Source organism: Mangifera indica, chromosome 20 (assembly GCF_011075055.1).
Source record: "Mangifera indica cultivar Alphonso chromosome 20, CATAS_Mindica_2.1, whole genome shotgun sequence".
Lineage (NCBI taxonomy): Eukaryota > Viridiplantae > Streptophyta > Magnoliopsida > Sapindales > Anacardiaceae > Mangifera > Mangifera indica.
The window spans coordinates 3,010,107-3,031,143 of record NC_058156.1 but is presented as its reverse complement, the minus strand read 5'-3'; the positions used below and the strand labels follow the sequence as shown (position 1 = coordinate 3,031,143).

General features: G+C 33.6%; 1 protein-coding gene across 8 annotated transcripts in view; it reads left to right on the top strand.

Moving 5' to 3' along the window:
• The window catches only part of LOC123204513 (serine/threonine-protein kinase ATM), a 42,643-nt gene extending 21,892 nt beyond the window's left edge, over positions 1-20,751 (top strand). For 3 of the 8 annotated variants that reach the window (XM_044621212.1, XM_044621219.1, XM_044621211.1), the window contains 42 exons: positions 160-404; positions 669-852; positions 944-1,165; positions 2,579-2,650; positions 3,244-3,313; positions 4,258-4,375; positions 4,485-4,608; positions 5,271-5,408; positions 5,963-6,070; positions 6,406-6,453; positions 6,567-6,671; positions 7,071-7,157; positions 8,858-9,166; positions 9,287-9,399; positions 10,433-10,499; positions 10,574-10,648; positions 11,193-11,312; positions 11,713-11,877; positions 11,952-12,050; positions 12,784-12,935; positions 13,033-13,234; positions 13,342-13,386; positions 13,475-13,558; positions 13,915-13,998; positions 14,702-14,782; positions 14,934-15,023; positions 15,153-15,215; positions 15,486-15,626; positions 15,711-15,767; positions 15,859-15,918; positions 16,523-16,617; positions 16,726-16,834; positions 17,454-17,543; positions 18,325-18,404; positions 18,487-18,565; positions 18,700-18,746; positions 18,848-18,947; positions 19,309-19,440; positions 19,544-19,678; positions 19,759-19,824; positions 20,066-20,209; positions 20,343-20,751. In XM_044621212.1, the coding sequence (XP_044477147.1) occupies positions 160-404; positions 669-852; positions 944-1,165; positions 2,579-2,650; positions 3,244-3,313; positions 4,258-4,375; positions 4,485-4,608; positions 5,271-5,408; positions 5,963-6,070; positions 6,406-6,453; positions 6,567-6,671; positions 7,071-7,157; positions 8,858-9,166; positions 9,287-9,399; positions 10,433-10,499; positions 10,574-10,648; positions 11,193-11,312; positions 11,713-11,877; positions 11,952-12,050; positions 12,784-12,935; positions 13,033-13,234; positions 13,342-13,386; positions 13,475-13,558; positions 13,915-13,998; positions 14,702-14,782; positions 14,934-15,023; positions 15,153-15,215; positions 15,486-15,626; positions 15,711-15,767; positions 15,859-15,918; positions 16,523-16,617; positions 16,726-16,834; positions 17,454-17,543; positions 18,325-18,404; positions 18,487-18,565; positions 18,700-18,746; positions 18,848-18,947; positions 19,309-19,440; positions 19,544-19,678; positions 19,759-19,824; positions 20,066-20,209; positions 20,343-20,420 (4,683 nt within the window). In that variant the 3' untranslated portion in view covers positions 20,421-20,751. The remainder of the gene's footprint in view (positions 1-159; positions 405-668; positions 853-943; positions 1,166-2,578; positions 2,651-3,243; positions 3,314-4,257; positions 4,376-4,484; positions 4,609-5,270; positions 5,409-5,962; positions 6,071-6,405; positions 6,454-6,566; positions 6,672-7,070; positions 7,158-8,857; positions 9,167-9,286; positions 9,400-10,432; positions 10,500-10,573; positions 10,649-11,192; positions 11,313-11,712; positions 11,878-11,951; positions 12,051-12,783; positions 12,936-13,032; positions 13,235-13,341; positions 13,387-13,474; positions 13,559-13,914; positions 13,999-14,701; positions 14,783-14,933; positions 15,024-15,152; positions 15,216-15,485; positions 15,627-15,710; positions 15,768-15,858; positions 15,919-16,522; positions 16,618-16,725; positions 16,835-17,453; positions 17,544-18,324; positions 18,405-18,486; positions 18,566-18,699; positions 18,747-18,847; positions 18,948-19,308; positions 19,441-19,543; positions 19,679-19,758; positions 19,825-20,065; positions 20,210-20,342) is intronic. The other 5 variants (XM_044621218.1, XM_044621217.1, XM_044621215.1 and 2 more) reach the window with 5 other exon arrangements.
• The last annotated feature ends 286 nt before the right edge of the window (positions 20,752-21,037 follow it).

The following is a 21,037-nucleotide window of genomic DNA, read 5'->3' as shown; positions in this document are numbered from 1 at the left end:
TTCGTAGCTGCAGGCCCTTTTTGTACTGGAAGTTTAATTTGAATTCAGTGCTTATAAGATATTGTCTCTGATGATACTATATTATTTAGAGAGAATTATTTTTAGCCGTTTTCTTGGTAGTTGTGTCCTTTGTGTTATATACTGTTCACCATCTTTCAGGAATTAGAACCCTTCCCGGAAATAGATATTTTTGATGGATTACGAAATTTCCACGAGAAATTATGCCAGGCCTATTCTGCAAGAGACCACTTATTGAAGGTAATCTGCCTTAGTATTTTACTTTGGTTGTATTGTCATTTAGGTAATTTGGATATTTTTACCAATTTCCACCTTGTTCTTTGGTTTTCTGCTTTTCAGTTTGTGAAAAGATCTTGCTACCTTCCATCAAGAATCCTTTCCTGGAGGTGAGCGTCCAAATGAGCAGGCTTTGCTATGCTTATTAGCTTGTGAACTGAAATGTAATAGATATTACTTCAGAAGTTAAAGTCTGAACAAAATTTGTGAATATTGAAATTAAAGGAATATTAAAGATAACTCAATTATGAACTTTTGAACTTTTGTTTAAGTAGATTTATATTTATGTTTAGTTTCAACTTAAAATTTTTTATTTAATAATACTTTTAAGTTGCTTCTGAGATTTTTTTATCATCACTTGGTATGTTTTGCAGTCTTCAAGCTCTGCATAAGAAATTACTTATGAATGAGATATCTCAGAGGGAAAAGAAAGCTGAAGATGTTGTTGATTGGCATTCTGACCATGAAATCATATATGCAGTCTGGTCACTTGTTCGCATGTGTGGCTCAGATGATGCTAATGGTATTAGAGCATTGGTATCTGACTTTGTATCAAGGGTATTGTGACTAGCTTTTGCTTACATTTCATTATATGATGCTTCACACATGAGAGTAGACTAAATTTTCCTTTCTTCTGTTGTAAGTATAGGTTGGCATTGGGGATCCACACTGTGTTGTTTTCCATTTGCCCAGAGACTCCAGTCATATGCAGTCAAGTCAACCCATTAATAATGGTAGTACTACTGAAATCAACTTTCACACTGATGCTGTTCTATCTGAAGAACTTCTGATCTCGCTGTTGAAAGTTTTGAAGAAATATCTTATGGATGATTCTGTCAAAATAGTAGATATGACATCACAAACTCTTCGGGTGAGTTCAGAGGGATTATTATCTAAAAAAAAAAACTCTTGTTGAAAAGTTCTAGCTATGGTCCCCTGTGAATAGGTTGAAGTGCTATCATCTAGTGTACCTAAGATTTCATGGATAATGCAACATATGTTTCCCTGTAAGTAGGAAAGAATATACGCAGTCCACAATTGGAAATTGAGTTAAGATGACTGAAATGGTTTTACAATTTCTCCTGGTCCAATTCCCTTCTTGTTTGGTGTCTCTAATTGAATTGAAGGGGAAAAAAGGTTAGGCAACACAGCCACCAGGGCAGCCAAGCAGTCGAAAATTGACTGGGAAAAATTTTCAATTGTTCATTATGCATGAAACTTTTCTCTCACTTTTACTAAACAAAACTCATTTAAAAACCTATCATGATTAGCGATGTTCTTTTCAAAGATATGCATCTGTTATTATTATTACTAATACTTTATTCCCTTCACACACACACACTTATCATGTTAGTCTATTTAAGCATGATCCCTGATAGATACCTAATCACTTCTTCTGCTATTTGGTTCCTGCTGTAATTCCATGACAGAATGTGCCAGTGACTTTCAACACTTCTAACAATCAACTCCACCATCACAGATCTTCTTCTCTTCTCCACAAAACAGAAAAGAAAAGAACACAACACACAATCAGACAATTCGACTCCCAATGTCCAGAACAGTTCAAAATGGTGCAGTGGACATGTTAAAGAAGACAGAAATTGCAGTTCAATTAACAGTGACAAGAAACTGAGGCAATTGAATGAAATGTAGAAGATAGACTGATCAAATATATTCATTACAATCCACTGATTACAGCTTGAAGTTTACTAACATAGAGACTGCTATTTGCTGGCTTTTGAGAGGCTAGTCCTGTCCAAATGAAAACAAGAATTCAATTAAACATTTTCCATATAATTCCCTACACTCCATTCTCTGCACTTCCCTTTTTATTAACCGCTTTAACTGTTTCTTCACTCTTCTCCAATCCTAGACAGCCATGTGTCACCCTCAAGAGCTACTGAAAAGGACATCTCCAGACCACTCTTCTCCGCTGCTGGATTTTCTTAGTTTCTCTCCCCCTTGGGCCTGTGGGAATAGATTTTTGTTATTAGGGCTGCATCAGATCCTAATGGAACTGTTATTAGGACGCTGACTAGAGAATACTTGTATCGTATGTATGTGTATTTGACTTATATATGGTGGTTTTTATAGGTCGTATTGTATCTGGTATTGAGTACATCATATTATATATTGTATTTTGTATGGTGTGAATAGTGTATCTCTATATAGTGCATATGTGTGTGTCCACTGTATGATGTGCTCCGTATACTCTATAATGTATAATGTATTTTTGCTTGACAATCTAACTTCATAATTATAATGTTCTTATTTATTTCCCCAGGGAATACTTTCAACTGAAAGGGGTCAAAGAGCTATAATGTCCTTTGATTCTTATGAGAGGTCCCTTCTTGAGGTGAGTATTCTATTCTCTGATCTCTATCATAGTTTTTTAGTGGATATTGTCTTCATCCACTGAATTTCAAATTCCTTAAATTGTTAACTGGAATAATCACAGAGAGGTTCTAATATAGGTGTTGTAAGCTTGTTATTTTGTTGGGGTGGGGTCTCCTGCAATGTGGAATGCTGCCATCAGAATCAGTCCCATTCCATCTCTGCTGTTTTCTTCATCTAAAATGATATTAAAGTCGAATTAGCGTTTGATTTTGAGTGTAAATTTCTGACAGTTAAGCAGAGAAGATTTAAAAGTAAACATGGATTTTTTGTTTCTGAGTAATAGATGTTATTGCCTTATTAGTTTTTTTTTAGTTTTATTTTTTATGATAAACAGAGATATTGTTGATTATAGCGGATGGTCCTCTCATGTATAACACTTATTTAATCACATTGATGACAAAAATTAAGAATTGTTATTTAAATCTATCGTGTGTTTACTGCCAATAATCACATACGTGGTGTCCTTGATTCTGATATCACGTGCTATGTTATTTTAGAGATGGAAGTTCTTTGAGTCCTGATAATTCTAAGTAAGATCTTCCTGTTTTGTAGGTTCACTCAAAGGGTGTTAACATAGACCTGGTGGAGAAGTTCCTGTTGGATCTGGAAAGGAAGTCTAAAGGTAGGGCACCTGAAAGTTTCTAGAAGCTCATCTTTTTTTTTTCCCTTTTTTTCTTTAAAATGATCTTTGCGAGTTATCTAAACCTAGTCACTTATTCTCTCTCTCTTCCTTTTAATTTTTATATTTTGATCTCACTTCTAGGGTTTTTTTTTTTTTTTTTTACTTTGAATCTTTAATCATGTCACTTTATCACTGCCAATTTTCCTTGGCAAAGGCTGGATGAGTGATTATTACTTGTGCAATAGTACCTCTTCTTATTCCATACATGACGGCCTACATATGAAGGTTGTCTGTTTTTAAAGCTGGCCTTGAAGCTCTTAAGATAATGTATGGAATTATAAGTTTTCATCTGCAAAGTTGATTTGAAAGTTTAGATCCCTTATAGGGTTCAATTAGTTTCTTGGGCATTGACACTGTCGGATAACACCGTTGATATTATCTTCAGAAGAAATCCATTCTCAAGTTGGTGTTCTTGGTTTGTCACATGTAAGAGAAGTGAGGAAAATTTTAATAATCCCTTATTTCATTATAAAATTGCTGCCAAATTGCAGCCTAGTTTTTTTCTGACTGCTGAAATTCTTTTGGTGATTCCAGCCTCTTGTTATCATGAACTTGCGTTTGCCTTGATAAAGGAGATAAAGCGGAACTTTTATGAAAATTATTGATCTTGAAAACTTTTTGGGTTATTTGACTAGAAAGGAAGAGAAAGATTATTGAAGATTCAAGAGAGGAAGATCTGTGTTTTTTTTTGGATACCTCTATTCATAGGTTCAATTGGACCTTAGTTGCCAAAGAATTTCAAAATATTTCTTGTTTGCATAATCTGAAATGGGGTTTGAATTGATTTTGTAATTTTCGGTTTAATTTTACAGTGTGGTTGGGTTTCACTCTTGACTTATTTATTAGTCCATTAAATATTAAATAGTTCATTTATTCGTTATCAGTTGATGTAGTTTCGTTGGAGAATTCTGCTGTATGGGAGACAGAGAATAAAACTTTTGAGATGTGGATTTGTCCTCTTGTACACTCACTGATTGGCTACTGTGATGATGTGATACTAAGGTATACGATTCCTACATTCAGAGCAATTTATATGGATTTTTGATACTAATTTGTCCTTACAGAGTATTGTCTTAGAAAAAAATTAATTTGCTCGACCATCTGCTTTCAGATTATTTCAAGATATTGTATTGCTGAAATCTGAAGTTGCTGAGCTTCTCTTGCCGAGTGTGTTTGTCAATTTAGCTGGAAGGAAGGCTACAGATATTGATCTGCAAAAATTAATTTCTTTGCAGGTTATTTTCTTGAACAGTTCTTGTATCTCTGAATTTTTTCTCCATTGAAATTCATATTAACAGCTTTTCTTTCTTTTGTGTTATTTAATTCATTATTCAGTGGAGTATTGTTGCTTTGCCTTGTCTACTTGTATGACCAACCATCTTTTGTCATTGCATTAATGACAATAACTCAAATAGAGACTTTCCTAGAGAGCTGTCTGAACTACTGTGTTTTTATAAAATTTTCAGTCATGTAGCGTGCCCAACTCTCATGAAAAACAATGCTTAAGATCCTAAGTTATGGTACCAACTTCACCAAAAATGATGTTTTTCTCACCCAAAATATTATTAATTTTTTAAAATATTCATGGATTTTTTAAATTTTTTATTAAAAAAGTGCTGCTATGTCAAGATTGCATGTTTTATTGCCATAATGTAATGAGGCACAGTACAGTTGCATTGGTTATAATTTGTAGCCAATGTGCAGGTGCTGGTTTTTGTATAGACAGAAGTTTTTCTGCCTGAGGGGTTTTTTCAAGTGGGAATGATGGTATTAATTTCTTGTTATCTTCCCCTCCCTTAGGGTTCTCAGGGTGTTATTCTAGGTTACTTTTATAACTTCATCTCTTTTCACTTGTTATACACCATCTATGGTTTCTTATAATAGGAAAAAAGTGCAGGTTCAGGAACATATATTGGTGGAATCTAATAAATTGATAAAATCAATTCAAGTATTTCTGAATTCCCTCTATGAACTTCGGTTATGTCATGTCATGGAAAGATCTTCTTTAGTACAACTGAAACAAGAACATTCTAAGGTATGTTGAACTACCTCCTTAGTTGACTCCATGTGATTCCCTTTGCATTTTTATGTTGCCTTAATTTACTGTGTTCTGAAATTCTGTTGTTACGATTAGAAACTAGGATGATCATCATAAGATAAGTATATATCTGTAGGGACTCATACATTCCTTAGTGCAATAAAACAACATGTTTATTTCTACTACTATATAAAACTTTCATTCAAGTCTCCTCTTGTTTTTTCAATTTAAAGGAACAGTGAGATTCTTTTCTTTTTATTTGGTGGGTGTGAAGCATTTAAACTCTAATTCATTTTCTGTTTTTTGATAGCAAGCAAAAATATCTGTGTTGATGATAAAATGAGTAACAGTAGTGGAAACAAAAGCCCCAAGGCCAAATTAATTGATAACCCCAACCCTGTTGAGATGAATAAAGAAAACTGAAGAATTTTGAAAATATTTAGAGACCAAGGCTAAAGAGATGCTAACAGCTGAATGCTTTTAAACTCTAATGCATTTGCATGGTTAAAATTGTAAGACTATCTAATGATAGTTATTCTATGATTTTGCAGTATTCTAAGCCTTCTAGCGGTGGTTCAAAATCCCATTCCACCTCAAAGAAGGCTAGAGACAGGGCAGCTTCATCAAATGTGGCTAACATAACATCTGTGTGGGACAAGGTATAGTTATCAGTTTTTATATAAGTATGAACATTCTCAGATCTATTTTTAGATTTCTTTTTTCTGTATTTGAGTAGAATTTTATTTGTTTACAAGCTCAACATTCCTTATGAGCAAATAATTCTAGTCTATCATTTGCTACTGTTTTTAAATTAAAACTCACTGGAGCAGGGTTTCAGGGGTGTATTTGCATACCTTACAAGAGTCTCTCTTTTTCTCCTTTCTCTTGGGGGTGGGACTGGGGGAGTCTTTTGTTCTAAATTTATTTCATTCAGTGAAAAATATTTGGCAAGTTGCTTTCCTCCTTATTTTTCTGACCAGCAATATTTTGCCAGGTTTATTGGCTTTCAATTGATTATCTTGTTGTTGCCAAGTCAGCGGTTGTAAGTGTCAGAATTTCTGAAGTTTGTTATATTGTTTTTTTCGGTGTTGTGTTCAACTTACGTTGTAATGTTTAGATGTCAATGTTTCTGATATTGATGTATCTCATCGATAGATTTCTGGTTCGTATTTTACTGCATTGATGTATGTGGAGCATTGGTGTGAAGAGCATTTCAAAAGTCTCACACTGGGGAGACCAGACTTCTCCCATCTTGAGACGGTAACTTTGAGATACTGTGTGTTCTATGTTTCAAGAATATAAATAGAACTTTTCTTAAAAGTTATTTAGTGGTGCCATACTGTTGTTTATATATTATGAGATAATTGACCCTAAGCATATATGGTGTGACCTATTAGAAACATAAAAGATAATTTGTTACTGTTGACTGTTGTGTATTGGAAAAAGGCAAAGTAGGCAGGCTAGTTTTTCATAGGAGTGTTGATGTTTTTTTCTTCCTATATACATTCATTTGTAAAAACACTAAATAATGAAAAAAAAAGAGAAATTCCTTTCATTTAATAGTTAAACGGTAATCTCAGAATTTGTTTGGACAGTGATTCTTTTTAATCATGGTTTTTTGAGATTTATTTTATTTTTTTTACCCTTTTATTGCAACAGTTACCACATCATGTTGAAATACTTGTCTCAGCAATTACTCAAATAAATGAACCTGACAGCTTATATGGGGTCATCCAGTCACACAAGGTTAGTTTGTAACTCAACACATTGTTAAAGATTCTTTTGTCCCAATACCGTTGTTTTTTAAGCTGTAATGTCTAATGTGGAGTCCTTGCTACTAAATTGTACTTTGAGATTTTTCTGCTTCTTGTTATCTTTTTAATCAGAGATGTAACTTTTTTAACACTGGGTTAACATGCATTATCGAATTCATTGGTTAATTAGGGTGTAAATATGATAATTGAAGTCATTTCATAATTCGGGTTGTAGATCTCCTGCCGTGTTTGGCACGTTGTTATAAATGGGATGATTTTTAGACTTGACAGTTTGTGTTATTGGGTTGTGTTGTGTCTTGTTAATTTGGGTTTTGAGCTAGAGACTATTAGGACTAGTGTGCTAGCACAACACAAAAGCAAGGTAGAGTGCCAACACAAAAGCGAGGCAGGGTAAATGAATTGGGACCATTGTGAAAGTGTAAACATGTGACAAAGATAATCATGGGTAGTCAGCGGAGGAAAAGGCATAAAAGAGAAGGGGGAGGCAGAGAGAACGGAGAGGATTTTCTGGAATATTGTGGACAGCTTCAACTGATCTGGGAGAGTACCCAGCCTCTCTAAAGCTAAGCTATTCAGGAGAGATTTATGGCATTTCGAACAATCGGAAGTATGGTGTTTTGGTTTTACTTATTGGGTGCGACAAAAAGAATTGCTTTGCTTGTATTCAAAACCAACAATTATTACAGATATTATCTTATTTTTTGTCATTCACTTAGTTTATTTTGGTTGAGAATCAAAACCGTATTGGGTTCCTAATAGAGATCAACCGTAACCCAATTTGAATTAGAATTGTGCCTGATAGGACTTGAGGTGTATAAGAAGAGGCATATGGTTTCAAGCAAGGGAATTCTTGCTTATAATGAGGTGTAAAAATCAGGTATTGCAACAAAAAGTGGTTGTACACATGGGGAGCAAAAACTCTTATATTCGTGTTGACTTAACGCAATTTGATTTGGCTTGAAATCATCCATTGTTTCTACTTGCCAAACTATTTTTAGGGCTTCAATTTCATTTACAAATTACCCCATCTTTATTAACAAAACACACGATATAACGCTTTGACTTGTTTACAAATAATCAAAAAAATTATATATCAGGATCTTTTAAAATACGTTAATAATCTTTGTAACCAAATTTCATCCTCATTTTTCAAAAAATAAAATAAAATTTTTAAATGAAACCAGGAATGATTAGGGTAAGTACAATTATATGCAATATGCAAGAATTTCAATTACTGTTAATAATGTACTTTAACATTTCTTCAATTTGTTCCTAACAAATTTTATTATGATAACATTTCTTTAAACATTTGAGCTAGTTATGGTTGGTTTGGGTTAGTTTTGTGTTAATCTAAACATGAGCCGTTTTAGTTATAAGTCATGTTGGATTGACTTGAATTAAATTTCATGTAAAAAAAACTTAATTTTAATCCAATTTTTTTCGTATCACCTCATGTTGGGTTAATAGGTCATGCTGAAAATAGGCAGCTTAATTTTTTTTTCATCCATTTATCTATCTGTGATGCTTTGTGGTTTTTGGCCAAAGATATGGTCCATTGCTGAAAAGTAGTATCATGAATAGTTTGAAGTACTAATATTTTTAAGTTTTGTGGCATGCCTTTACAAGTAACCTCACGTTTTGTTCTTACTGATTTATGGATGCCTTGAGTAGCTGTCCTCTCAAATCGTTACCTTAGAGCACGAGGGAAACTGGAGTAAGGCCCTTGAATATTATGAGTTACAAGTACGGTCTGATTCCATGGTGCAATTGAATGGTGGATCTAGAGCCTTATCACCGTTTATGCAACCAACAATGCATTTGTCTCTACCAGAAAATGATGTGAAGGAGAGGAAACCTTACAAAGGGCTGATTAGATCTTTGCAGAAAATTGGTTGTATGCATGTGCTGGATATGTATTGCCAAGGATTGACTTCTCGAAAAGGCCAGTTTCAGCATGACCTGGAGTTCACTGAATTGCAGGTTTGCTTGACTCTGTTCACAATGCTGGATAGATGAAAAATAATGTTTTTCTTTTTCTTTTTTGACTGATTCAATGGCTTATTTTCCATTATCCCTAATTTGTTGTTCACCATTTTGTAGTATGAGGCTGCATGGCGTGCAGGAAACTGGGATTTCTCTTTAGTTTGTGATGGAGTTTATTCTTCTTCAGTTCAACACATTAAAATTAATCATTTCAATGAAAATTTGCACAGGTAATTTTTGGGTGAACTTGTCTTTTTTGTTCATTTAGAGGTTTAAATCTTAATGTTATTTAGATTTCTATTTGGTTATCAATTTGAATAAGAAAGATGACTTCAGGTTCCTTATCCAAAATGGCAATGCTTACCTGAAATTTTTTGTGTGGTAAATTTTTTCTCCATAGATGTGCATGCACTGGTTTTCAGTTTCTGCTTCTCTTCCTATTTTTGTCTAGATTTCAACTTGAATTTGCAAATTTATACTGCCTTTATAAATAAAAGGTTATTAGATTGTTGATTTCTTCCTTTTTTTTTTCTGGGAAAAAAAATTAGACAATATGATTATAAAATGTATGCAAGAATGTAGAAGTTTTCTACAAAATAGGGGAAGCAGTCCCAAAAACCCAGAGGCTTCAAAAACATATAAGATGGTGTGACACACCTCTTATGCATAAAAGTTAAAAATCTATTCAAAACCTATACCAAAATCTATTCCTATCAAGGCAATATAGTGTTGTTTAAAGAAGATAGAAACTTTTCTCGGCTCTGAAATAATAGATGCACAAAGTTAAGCCCAAAAATTTTACTTCTATGACAAGTGGACGAAACATCTAACAATTCATATCTTCAAGAATTTTGTTATAATAACTGGGCATTAACCATTTTTAATCAACCATTTCTCTTTGTTTCTTCTTACAAAAAGAGGAAGAAGAAGCATCAGCACTGCTTGTACCAATTGGTCTTTTATGTAAGAATAAATACAGTTGACTTATCAATCTATAAAGTTTAGGATGCTGATGATTTTACACGAGCAGAACCATTACATTAATGCAATATCATTTTCAATGACTTTGAAATTTTATCATTCACCTAAATTAGATATTACCATAATACAACATAATGATGGATATTATGTATTGCTTATGCTTTTATCAGCTGATCTTCTATTAAGTGTCTTGAGCATCACTGTATTATGACTGGCAAATAATCTCTCTCTATTGGCTTGCTGCTTATGTGATCTTTTTGTCTTGTGCTGCTGGAATGTTAGCTGCTTGAGGGCATTTCAAGAAGGTGATTCTGCTGAGTTTTTTGGAAAATTAAGGGATTCAAAGCAGGTAGCTTTATCTCTTATTTGTCTTGATTGATAGGTTGCTGCATGTTATGCTCTTTACTTACTTGCTATTCTCAGGAGCTTCTATTGTCTGTCTCTCATGCAAGTGAGGAAAGCACTGAATATATCTACTCAACAATAATTAAACTTCAGGTACGTAATTTACTTTACCATGCTTCTTCTCATCCAGCAAATAGAAGGTCCCTAAAGTGGCAAGCTTTTAAACCTTTTAATCAGTCTTTCTAATGGGACAAGGGGTTTTCTAAGGCCCAATTATAAATATTTTTAGGAATTTATATTATGCTCAAACATGCTTTGGTGAGGGCTGGTACGGTTGATTTTAGTCACTCTGGGCAATTGTTAACTTCTAAAAGGCCTTACAAGTTATGTTAAACAGCTTTTAAGTAATCATAACTTTTGGTAGCCTCCGTACTTTAATATCAAGCTATTGATCATATGGTCTCAGTCTTACGGGACTAGCAGGTATCTGATTAGATTTTGCATGAAGTTATGTATTGACAAGAATTGCCTCGTAGGTCAAATTTATGCATATAAAATTATTTGCATACCCTAGTATTGCAATGTAAATTGGAGTGTTGGTATAACAGTTGTCTGATTCTTTATGTTCTGAGTCATTCAAAATTTTGCTACAGTTCATTTTTCATATTCAGTTGATTGCGATTCATTCCTTGTCCAGATTCTTTATCATCTTGGTGTAGCTTGGGATATCCGATGGAAACCTTCAAGTGAAAGAATAAAATTCTATCCTGAGAAGCAAAAATTGATTCCAGAACCTGTAATTCCTACTATGAACCAGGTATTTGGAGTATTTACTGCCATAATGATTTTGGCAATCATCTTAGACTAGCAAGCTTCTTCTTGCCTGTTTATTTTTGTCAGTCACGACTGAATATTTTGTAATTTATTTCACAACATTTATCTTTCTTTTAAGACTTAAGTGCTCCAAAATTTCCCTTTATTTTTTTAATTGTAAATGGAATTTTTCAAACTCAGCAAACTTGAATCAATTGAGAACTATTGAAATTTATACGAGGAACTGGCAAACTACGGAAGATATTGGCAATATCATAATTACACCTTTCAATAATGAATAACTACTCTTATAAGCGATTGCCACTGTAAGATCATGTTGGACCTTTCTTTCCTCAATATTCTATCTCTCTCTTACATAGTTTCCCATTTAATTTTCAATCTAGTTGTCATGGCTGAATATGGACTGGAGCTCAATTTTGGACCGAACACAATTACATATGAACTTGTTAGAACCATTCACAGCATTCAGGCGAGTGCTACTTCAAATTTTGGGCTGCAAGGAGTGTACCATGCAGCACCTTTTGCAATCAGCATCCACTCTTCGTAAGGTATCATAAGTATCTTCAGTATTAGGAAATCTGGATTAATAATATTGTCTTATATTTGTTCTATTCATTTACAGAACTCGAGGTTTTCTCTAGCAGCTGCTGCTTTGCATGAGTTTAAGTTACTTTGCACTGGACCTGGTGAACAGTTTTCAACTTTATATGGGCTTGGGAGGGTAAAAAGTTTACCATACGCTATCCCTATGGTGTCACAACCATTATATTTAAATTTGATTTCTAAATTCTTACCTGTACTTGGATATTATCTTTCTTTTTTCAATTGCATCTTTTCACATAACTAGAGGAAAAATGAGGTATCTAGCCCCTTTCCATATTTGTCTGGTCACTTTTTAGAAATAAAATGGTAGTAGTCTTTCACTATTGTATGTTTTCCTAATATCTTAAAATCGTATGGCTTACGTAAATACTTTCTATTCTTTGATATCATTAAAAATTTAGATTATTTCTGTTGACATATCTTAGAGTCTTCTCTTATTTTGAAGAATTTTACATGCCTTACTGCATTTTGTAAAACATTATGCTTGCCACTGGAGGGTTATCATGCAACGTGCTTTCTGAATTGATTTTCTTTTTATTGGATTGCCAGCTGACAAAAGGAATCCTAATATATATATAATTAGTATTAGTATTTGCCTTTTTTTTCCCTCAACATCTGCTATTGATTGTATTTTTTAAGCCGGTATAAACATGAAAGAGCATTCTTTTTCCATAGTTCCTCAGAATACACAATTCTACTGTGTGTTGGGCAATGGGCATTTTCCTGGCTTCTGTTTGTTAACCTTTATTATTTAAACACTTGCCTTATATGTTGTATGTTTGGTGCAGTGTTGATATGTTTAAACAAACTTGCAACTAGCTTTCTTTTTGTAATTATTTGTATAATGACAGCTTGAAGAAGCGAAGTTATTGCGTGCCCAAGACCAGCATGAGATGGCCATCAATCTTGCAAAGTACATATCAGAAAATTATCAATTAAATGAAGAAGCTTCAGATGTACATCGTTTGGTTGGAAAGTGGCTAGCAGAAACTAGATCTAGCAAGTTATAAATTTGATCTTCTATTCAATCACACTTTTTGGTATTTGTTTTGCCAAAATATTAATCCTTTAATTGTGCATTGCTTCTGTTTAAACTGCAGCTCAAGAACTATTTTAGAGAAGTACCTGAAACATGCAGTTTCACTTGCTGAGGGTCAGGGCACTGCAAACAAGAAGTCCATTGAAAGACAATGTCAAACTCATTTTCATCTTGCACACTATGCAGATGCTTTATTCAGGAATTATGAGGAAAGATTGGCTTCTAATGAGTGGCAAGCAGCATTGCGATTGAGGAATCACAAGGTAAACAAATCATTGGGATGTGTGTGTGTGGGCATAGGGAGAGGGGGTTTGGGCGGGTGAGAGAATGATTATTGTAGAACTAAGTCATCTGAATGTTGAATCTTCAGACAAGGGAGTTGGAAGCACTTATTCGGCGGCTAAAAAGTGCAAAGGTGAATACTGATTTTTAATCCATTTCCTTTGTGTCAATGTTATGATGAATCTGAAGTTACTTCAAGTTTTCATTTATAATCATTTTAGGGAGACAAAGTAGACTATTCGGTAAAAATACAAGAGTTGCAAAAGCAACTGGCAATGGACAAGGAAGAGGCTGAAAAATTGCAGGTATGTAGGTGATTTCTCGTCTTCTTGATTTATGTATTAATGTGAGTGTGTTCTTTCATACGACAGAGATTGCTCTAAACATTCTATGTAAAATATTGATCTCTTAATAACAGTTTTTGCTAATATATAATATATTATTTTTCATTGTTGAATTGTCTACACAAATGGCCATTAAATGATTCCCTGATAAAAAAATACTTTGTGGTCATCTCTACTTTTATTTTTGGTTTTATGTTTTTGTCGCAAACCAAATGGATGCTTTAGTCTTAAGTTTGTGTGTGTCTTCTAAGTGTTATTTGGTTAGCCTAATCTTGTATGTAATAAATACATATTGCCTTATTGTCTTCAACTTTCAGGATGACAGGGACAATTTTCTTGGCCTAGCATTGGAGGGATATGAACGCTGTTTGGTAATTGATGACAAATATGATGTAAGAGTGGTATGCACTTCTAATCTGTCTCCCCTTTGGATGAATTTTATGAGCAATGAATGATTTTAAAAATGGTGCTACTGTTATATAAAAGAGTAATGTTGTGTGCACACATATTTTAGTATATAATTGGGTACATACATAATGTGTCTTTATTTGATTGGTTATACCTTAATTCAAATCACCCAATAACATAATGACACATCAATTGTATATTTAAAAGTGTGTGTACATAATTTTATTATATATAAAAATACAATGGTAACTAATTAAATCTTGGTTGAATTCTGCAGTCTGAATGACTTATACCTATGTTTCAGATGTCTAATGAGGTTTTCAAATGCTATTTGCTGATTTATAATTTAGCTGGAAACAATTTGTCCAACTTTTCTGTTTTCCTAGCCACTGAAGTAATCAAGTTTGTTCTTTTTTTTTTTTGGGAAAAAGAGGCATATTATATATAATAACATTTTTTATCAAAAATATATTTACATATTCATTAATGGAAAATGAAATATCATTTGAAATGCATCTTTGCTTCAGCTAAGGAATTGAAATACATAGTTGAAATTTCATCGGCCTTTAAAAGTTTATTAAAAATCTTTTGATCGATTTCATCTGTTTTTGCTTTAATAAATTTCTAGCCAAACAAGAAAATCTGTATTATCCTATTGTGTGAATGTCTTGTCCTCTTTAACCATTGTGATTTCAGGTTTTTCGGCTTGTGTCCTTATGGTTCAGTCTCTCTTCTAGACAAAATGTCATAGATAGCATGCTTCAAACAATTAATGAGGTATGCTGTTTATAGCAGCTTTAGGTATAGATTGATATTTGAGAAATCACAAACCAGTTTTTGGAAATCTGGTACAAGAATTAGGATTTGCAATGGTTTTTTAAAGTTGATTTGGTGTGATAATTGGTTCGTCATGCCAAACTTTTTCCAGGTTCAGTCTTATAAATTTATACCACTAGTGTACCAAATTGCTTCCAGGATGGGGAGCTCAAAGGATGGTCCAGGGCCTCAAAATTTTCAGGTATCAAATGACATTATGTTATGATTTATTATTATTGTTGATTTTGTTGTTATTATTACTATTTTTGCTATTATATTTTGAAGTTTAAGATAAATTTAATTTCTTCCTCTGGATTGTTGGTCCATACAGTTTGCCTTGGTTTCTCTTGTGAAGAAGATGTCCATTGACCACCCATACCACACAATCTTTCAGGTATCTTAGTTTGCCATTCTGGAGGGCCTTGTTTTTGAAAATATATAGCATCAAGTTTTCCATTCTTGTGAAGAACCAACAATAGAAATTTTAATGTACTTCTGAGTTTACAACTGATAACAGAAATAGGAAGCAGAAACTGTCACCTCAGTTACAGAAATTTTAATGAATTGCCTTTTTTAAAAGTTTTGTATAACTCCATGTTGTTAAGTCTCCATGTATGTGTGTGTGTATATATATATATATATATACACATCTTTTTTGAAATAGATTCTAGCTCTAGCAAACGGTGATCGAATCAAGGACAAACAACGAAGTAGAAACTCATTTGTGGTGGACATGGATAAAAAGCTTGCAGCAGAAAATCTTTTGGAAGAGTTATCATCCTATCATGGACCCATAATCAGACAAGTAATTTTTGTTTGTAATCTTTCAGATGTTCTGATTTTGGTGTTTCTCATTAATTAACTATTGTCTGCCTACTGTATGGTGAAGATGAAAACAATGGTGGAGATTTATATTAAGCTTGCAGAGCTTGAAACTAGGAGAGAGGTTAGTCAAACAGTTCCTGAGTCACCTAGAACAAGTGGAAGCTCTTTTTGTTTTCCTTGAATAATTACTTAGCTACTAGATTGTTGAACAGGATACTAATAGACGGATTACATTACCAAGAGATATTCGCAATCTTCGGCGACTGGAACTTGTAAGTGATCTCCTCATTCATATTAATAATTTTTACAAGTTTGGTTCTAAAACAAGGTGGAGGGGCACTCAAACATGCCAGGATGGGATTGATGGTAGGTTGATGCTCTTAGTTCTTAAATCTTCACTTTGCCTATTGTTGTTGCATTCACAGACTTGTATATTCAGATTTACTAGAAAGTCTGAATCAAATAACTTGGAGACAGTGAAGTTTCTAACAGCTTTACAGAATCTGGGACAAACCTAAGATGTTTACTTTTATAAATTTTATATGTTAGAAAATTTGCTTCTTCTTTGCAATCCTTATGCTATCTACTTAGTAATTAAATGAATTACAAATTATTCAACAATAACCTGACGGCAAAATTATCTCTAGTATTAGCATCATGCTGCTGAAATTTACCATGCAAGACAAATTTGCACTGGCACAATCACCTTGGGTAATGCCACATGCAAAAGTTTATAATATCATCCTGGTTTGCTCATGCTTTGGATAGTAATTTGTTCCCCAGAATTTTTTTCAACTTAATTTTGCATAATTTTTCTTCTCTTGCCTTCTGATACTGTCAACAGACCTGAAAATTTGTGCATTTTGACAATGTCAGGTACCTGTAGTAACTGCAAATGTTCCTGTTGACCGTACCTGCCAATATAATGAAGGCTCTTTCCCATGTTTCAATGGATTAGCTGATTCAATAATGTTTGTCTTCGCTCATATCCAAATTTTCATGACACTTCATTATATTTTGTCTCTTTGTTTGTGAGTAATATCCAATGCTAATTTTCAGTTTCTATTGGTGACATGTAGGGTTATGAATGGTGTAAATGCTCCAAAGGTGGTTGAGTGCTTTGGTTCAGATGGCCATAAATATAGACAGCTTGCAAAATCCGGAAATGATGATTTAAGACAAGATGCTGTAGGAATTCTCATCGTTCTATTCATATTGTTGAATTCTGCCATCATATCTATTAGCTACATTTTTTTTTTTAAACAGGATACTGCATCATTGGTGTTGAAATGTGTGCTCTTCATATCTACAAAAGATATTTTTCATAATTTCACTTAATATGAATCTTTATTCAATATCTGTCATTCAGAGGACATTTCCTATTGATTTCCATGGCATAGGTGCTTGTTAGATAAATCAAATGGTAGAATTTCTGCTATTAGGGTTGGACCAGTTGGAACATATGTACCTATGCCAAGGACTATTATTTACCAGTTTGGGATACTCTTAACATATATAGAAGTGAGGATAAGTCCTGATTCTTGTGCCATGTCTGGCAGTCCAACACGAGTGCTTGAATTACTGAGTAGAGGTGGCCTTATTATACAATTTCATCGAGATAATTAGGGTCAGATAGATACTACTATCTGATTTAGAGCTTCAATTACTGAGTGAAACCAGCCTTAGTATATAATTTCATTGAGAAAACCAGTTTCAGATACTCCTGTCTGATATTTTTTCTTTCCCCTAAGATTAGAACAAGATTCTGTCATGTTCAGTTGACATTCTAACAATGAATGATATGCAGGTAATGGAACAATTTTTTGGTCTGGTTAACACTTTCTTACAGAATCATCAGGATACATGGAAAAGAAGATTGGGAGTACGCACATATAAGGTACCTCTCCTCTGATTTAACAAAGGTTATATCACACTTTTGGTTGATTTAATTGAAAGGATGAACTGCTTGCTTGTCTTATGGATAAAATTTTTGCATAAATTACTGGCCATTCTTACTGAAACATTTTGTACATCATTGAACCTAACAATTGTTTTGGAAATTCAATTAGGAAGAATCCTTGCATGCTTTTTGATCTTGATGTCTTCTCTGAATTAATCTTTACCAAGTAACGCATATAAATTACAATGAACCTATGTCTCTTCAGACTTTTCAAGCTCTGGTATCGTGATTTTCCTCCCCAAGAATCCTTGTGCATGTCTATGATTTCTCAATCTATCATATAAATATTTTTCATTAGTATTACAAATATTACAAAATGTTTCTCACATTTTTACTGATGAGATTACTGCATTTCTTTTTCTCTTTGCTGATGATGATATGATTATTCTGTACTGTATTTGTGTTAATCTTCAAAGCCTTCTGTCTGCATCACTTCCCTCTGTTGGTCTTTTGACACAAATAATTCCGATTAGTGATATATAATATCTATCAGTAGTTTTCTTTTTATGGTGTTGTGATATAAATTGTCAGAATCATGTTTAAACACCCTTACATTATTTTTATTGGACTGAAACAATCTTTTACAAACGAATTCAATGGTATGTAAATATGGTCTTGCCAAACTTAATGTCATTATGTGTGTACAAAGTATACTGCTTTTTTTCATGGAATGTTTATAACTACACATCAGAATAAATCAATTTTGCTAATGTAATAGGTGGTTCCTTTTACTCCAAGTGCTGGTGTTCTTGAGTGGGTTGATGGAACTCTTCCTCTTGGAGAATATCTTATTGGAAGGTACACATGATGGTACTACAGAATTATCTTGGATGTTAAAAAGGCCTATATAATATCTTCATCTAATGATTTCAATTCTCAGCACCAGAAATGGAGGTGCCCATGGTTGTTATGGAGTTGGAGACTGGACATTCATGAAATGCAGAGAACACATGTCAAATGCAAGTATTATCTATGTTTTTCATTATCATACTAATTATAAGATATCATCCAAGAAAAATTTTTGAGGATAAAACTTAAAAGGCATACTAAGCATTGAAAATTTGTTTATTGTTTTTCTTTCTGTCATTGATAGGAAAAAGACAAGCGCAAAGCATTTCAGCAAGTTTGTGAGAATTTCAGGTTATTAATATTCATTTACAGAACTCCTAAATATGAAAAAAAAAAAGAAAAAGAACCAAAATGAAAATTACTATTATTTCTTATCCTTGAACTTTCTGCAGGCCTGTCATGCATTACTTTTTCCTGGAGAGGTTCTTACAACCAGCTGACTGGTTTGAGAAAAGACTTGCATACACACGAAGTGTTGCAGCTAGTTCAATGGTAGGTGATTCTACTCATTTTGGATAGGATAAAAAATATACTGTAGTACAAGCAGAGATTCAGAGCTGGACCAGGTGTGCATAAAAGCCAAAAACAAAACAAGCCTTTGAAGGGACAGAATTTATGAAGACATACATGGTTGAACATTTGAAATCTTTGGTGTTGACCTTGATCTCTTATTAATACAACCAAAACCTAGTTTTCCTATATAATGTAACGTTTTTTTTTGTTAATTTTACGGGAACAATTGTGTTGTTTTAGTAAGAATATGAATTTCATTTTCCATGTTTTTTGGCTTATTCGTCGGTTCATTATTTTTCTGTTGTCATAAACGCTGAAACCTTCCTTTTACACTCTTCAGGTGGGTTACATTGTTGGCCTCGGAGATCGACATTCAATGAACATCTTGATTGATCAAGTCACCGCAGAAGTTGTTCACATAGATCTTGGTGTTGCCTTTGAACAAGGCTTGATGCTCAAGACACCGGAGCGGGTATCTTCCTTCTATTCTGTTTTGTGCTTATATAAGCCATTTTGTAATCTGTTTCTCGTCTTCCTGGATCTCTTTTATGTATTTATTTATTTTATGTTGGTAGGTTCCATTCAGGCTGACTAGGGACATTATTGATGGCATGGGTGTTACTGGAGTAGAAGGGGTTTTCAGAAGATGTTGTGAGAAAACTCTGTCTGTTATGCGGACAAATAAAGAAGCTTTGCTGACCATCATTGAAGTACAGCACTTGTCTTCATATATTGCTATAATATATAATTTTTTTTTCTTATTATTGTTAACGTAAGAAATTCTCTGCAGGTTTTTATCCATGATCCCTTGTATAAATGGGCTTTATCCCCCTTGAAGGCTTTGCAACGTCAGAAGGTAATTTAACAGTATTAAACTTCATAATATAATTACTTGATGAAAATCACATTAGATCAATTTTATACATACCTCATGATTTTCCGGTTGGCTTCGTTTGCACCTCATGGTCAGTTTAATCCTACTTGACCATATCCCTCTTATTTGGCTTTTCAATTTAACTCTTGCATGCATTTAAGTTGGTTCTGGCAGAATACACAAACATCGGAAATATAATATTACTGATACTGGACCTTGTTAGGAATTGGATGATGATCTGGAGACAAGCTTGGAAGGCACAGAAGGTGAACATGAAGGGAACAAGGATGCTACACGTGCACTAATGCGTGTCAAGCAAAAGCTAGATGGATATGAAGATGGTGAAATGAGAAGTGTACATGGGCAGGTAAATCTCAGATGTCAATGCCATATGGATGTACTCTGTAATCAATTAATTTACAAATGCGAATTTGCTCTTTTGTCTGTGACATGGACTTGAATTTGTTATGTGATCAGGTTACTCTGCCTTTTCTTTGTAGGTACAACAACTTATACAAGATGCCATCAATCCGGAGCGCTTATGTCTAATGTTTCCTGGATGGGGAGCGTGGCTGTGATACGATTATTTAACATATACACTATCAACATCTAGTCATCTTGTACAGGCGGCCATATATATATATTTCACCATATAGTGATGTTCTGTGTTATAAGTGTCTATATATATAAAGGATAATCTATAAAGAAAGAAGAATTGATACTTTTTAATAATTTAATTAATTTTGAGGAAAAACACTTGTAAAGGAAGAAGGGAAAACATTTCTGTGGCCAAATAGATCGTTAGAACTGTTTCTGCCAAAGTATTTCAGATTTATCAATGGATTTTCAAGGCTAAATCAAGGACAGTTTTTGGGTTTAAAAAATAAAGAAAGACGGGGGTTTCTGCAGTTAATGATGTTTGATGCATATTTGATTTGGTGATCTTATCTCAATTGCTATCGACTAACATGGCCACAATTGCAATGACTAGGAGCGGTAGGCCGAGTTGTTCCAGCAACTCAGGAATTAATGCGAGTTTGCTACTCAAACCTTAATCTCTTATCCTTCTCCCCCTCTAATGACTTATGTAGTGAATGATTTGCATTCTGTACTCATCACCCACCATAAATTAAAACTTTATTCAGGGTAAAGGGAAAACATGTTATTAACTGTCAATGGTGAAACCAGAAGAAGG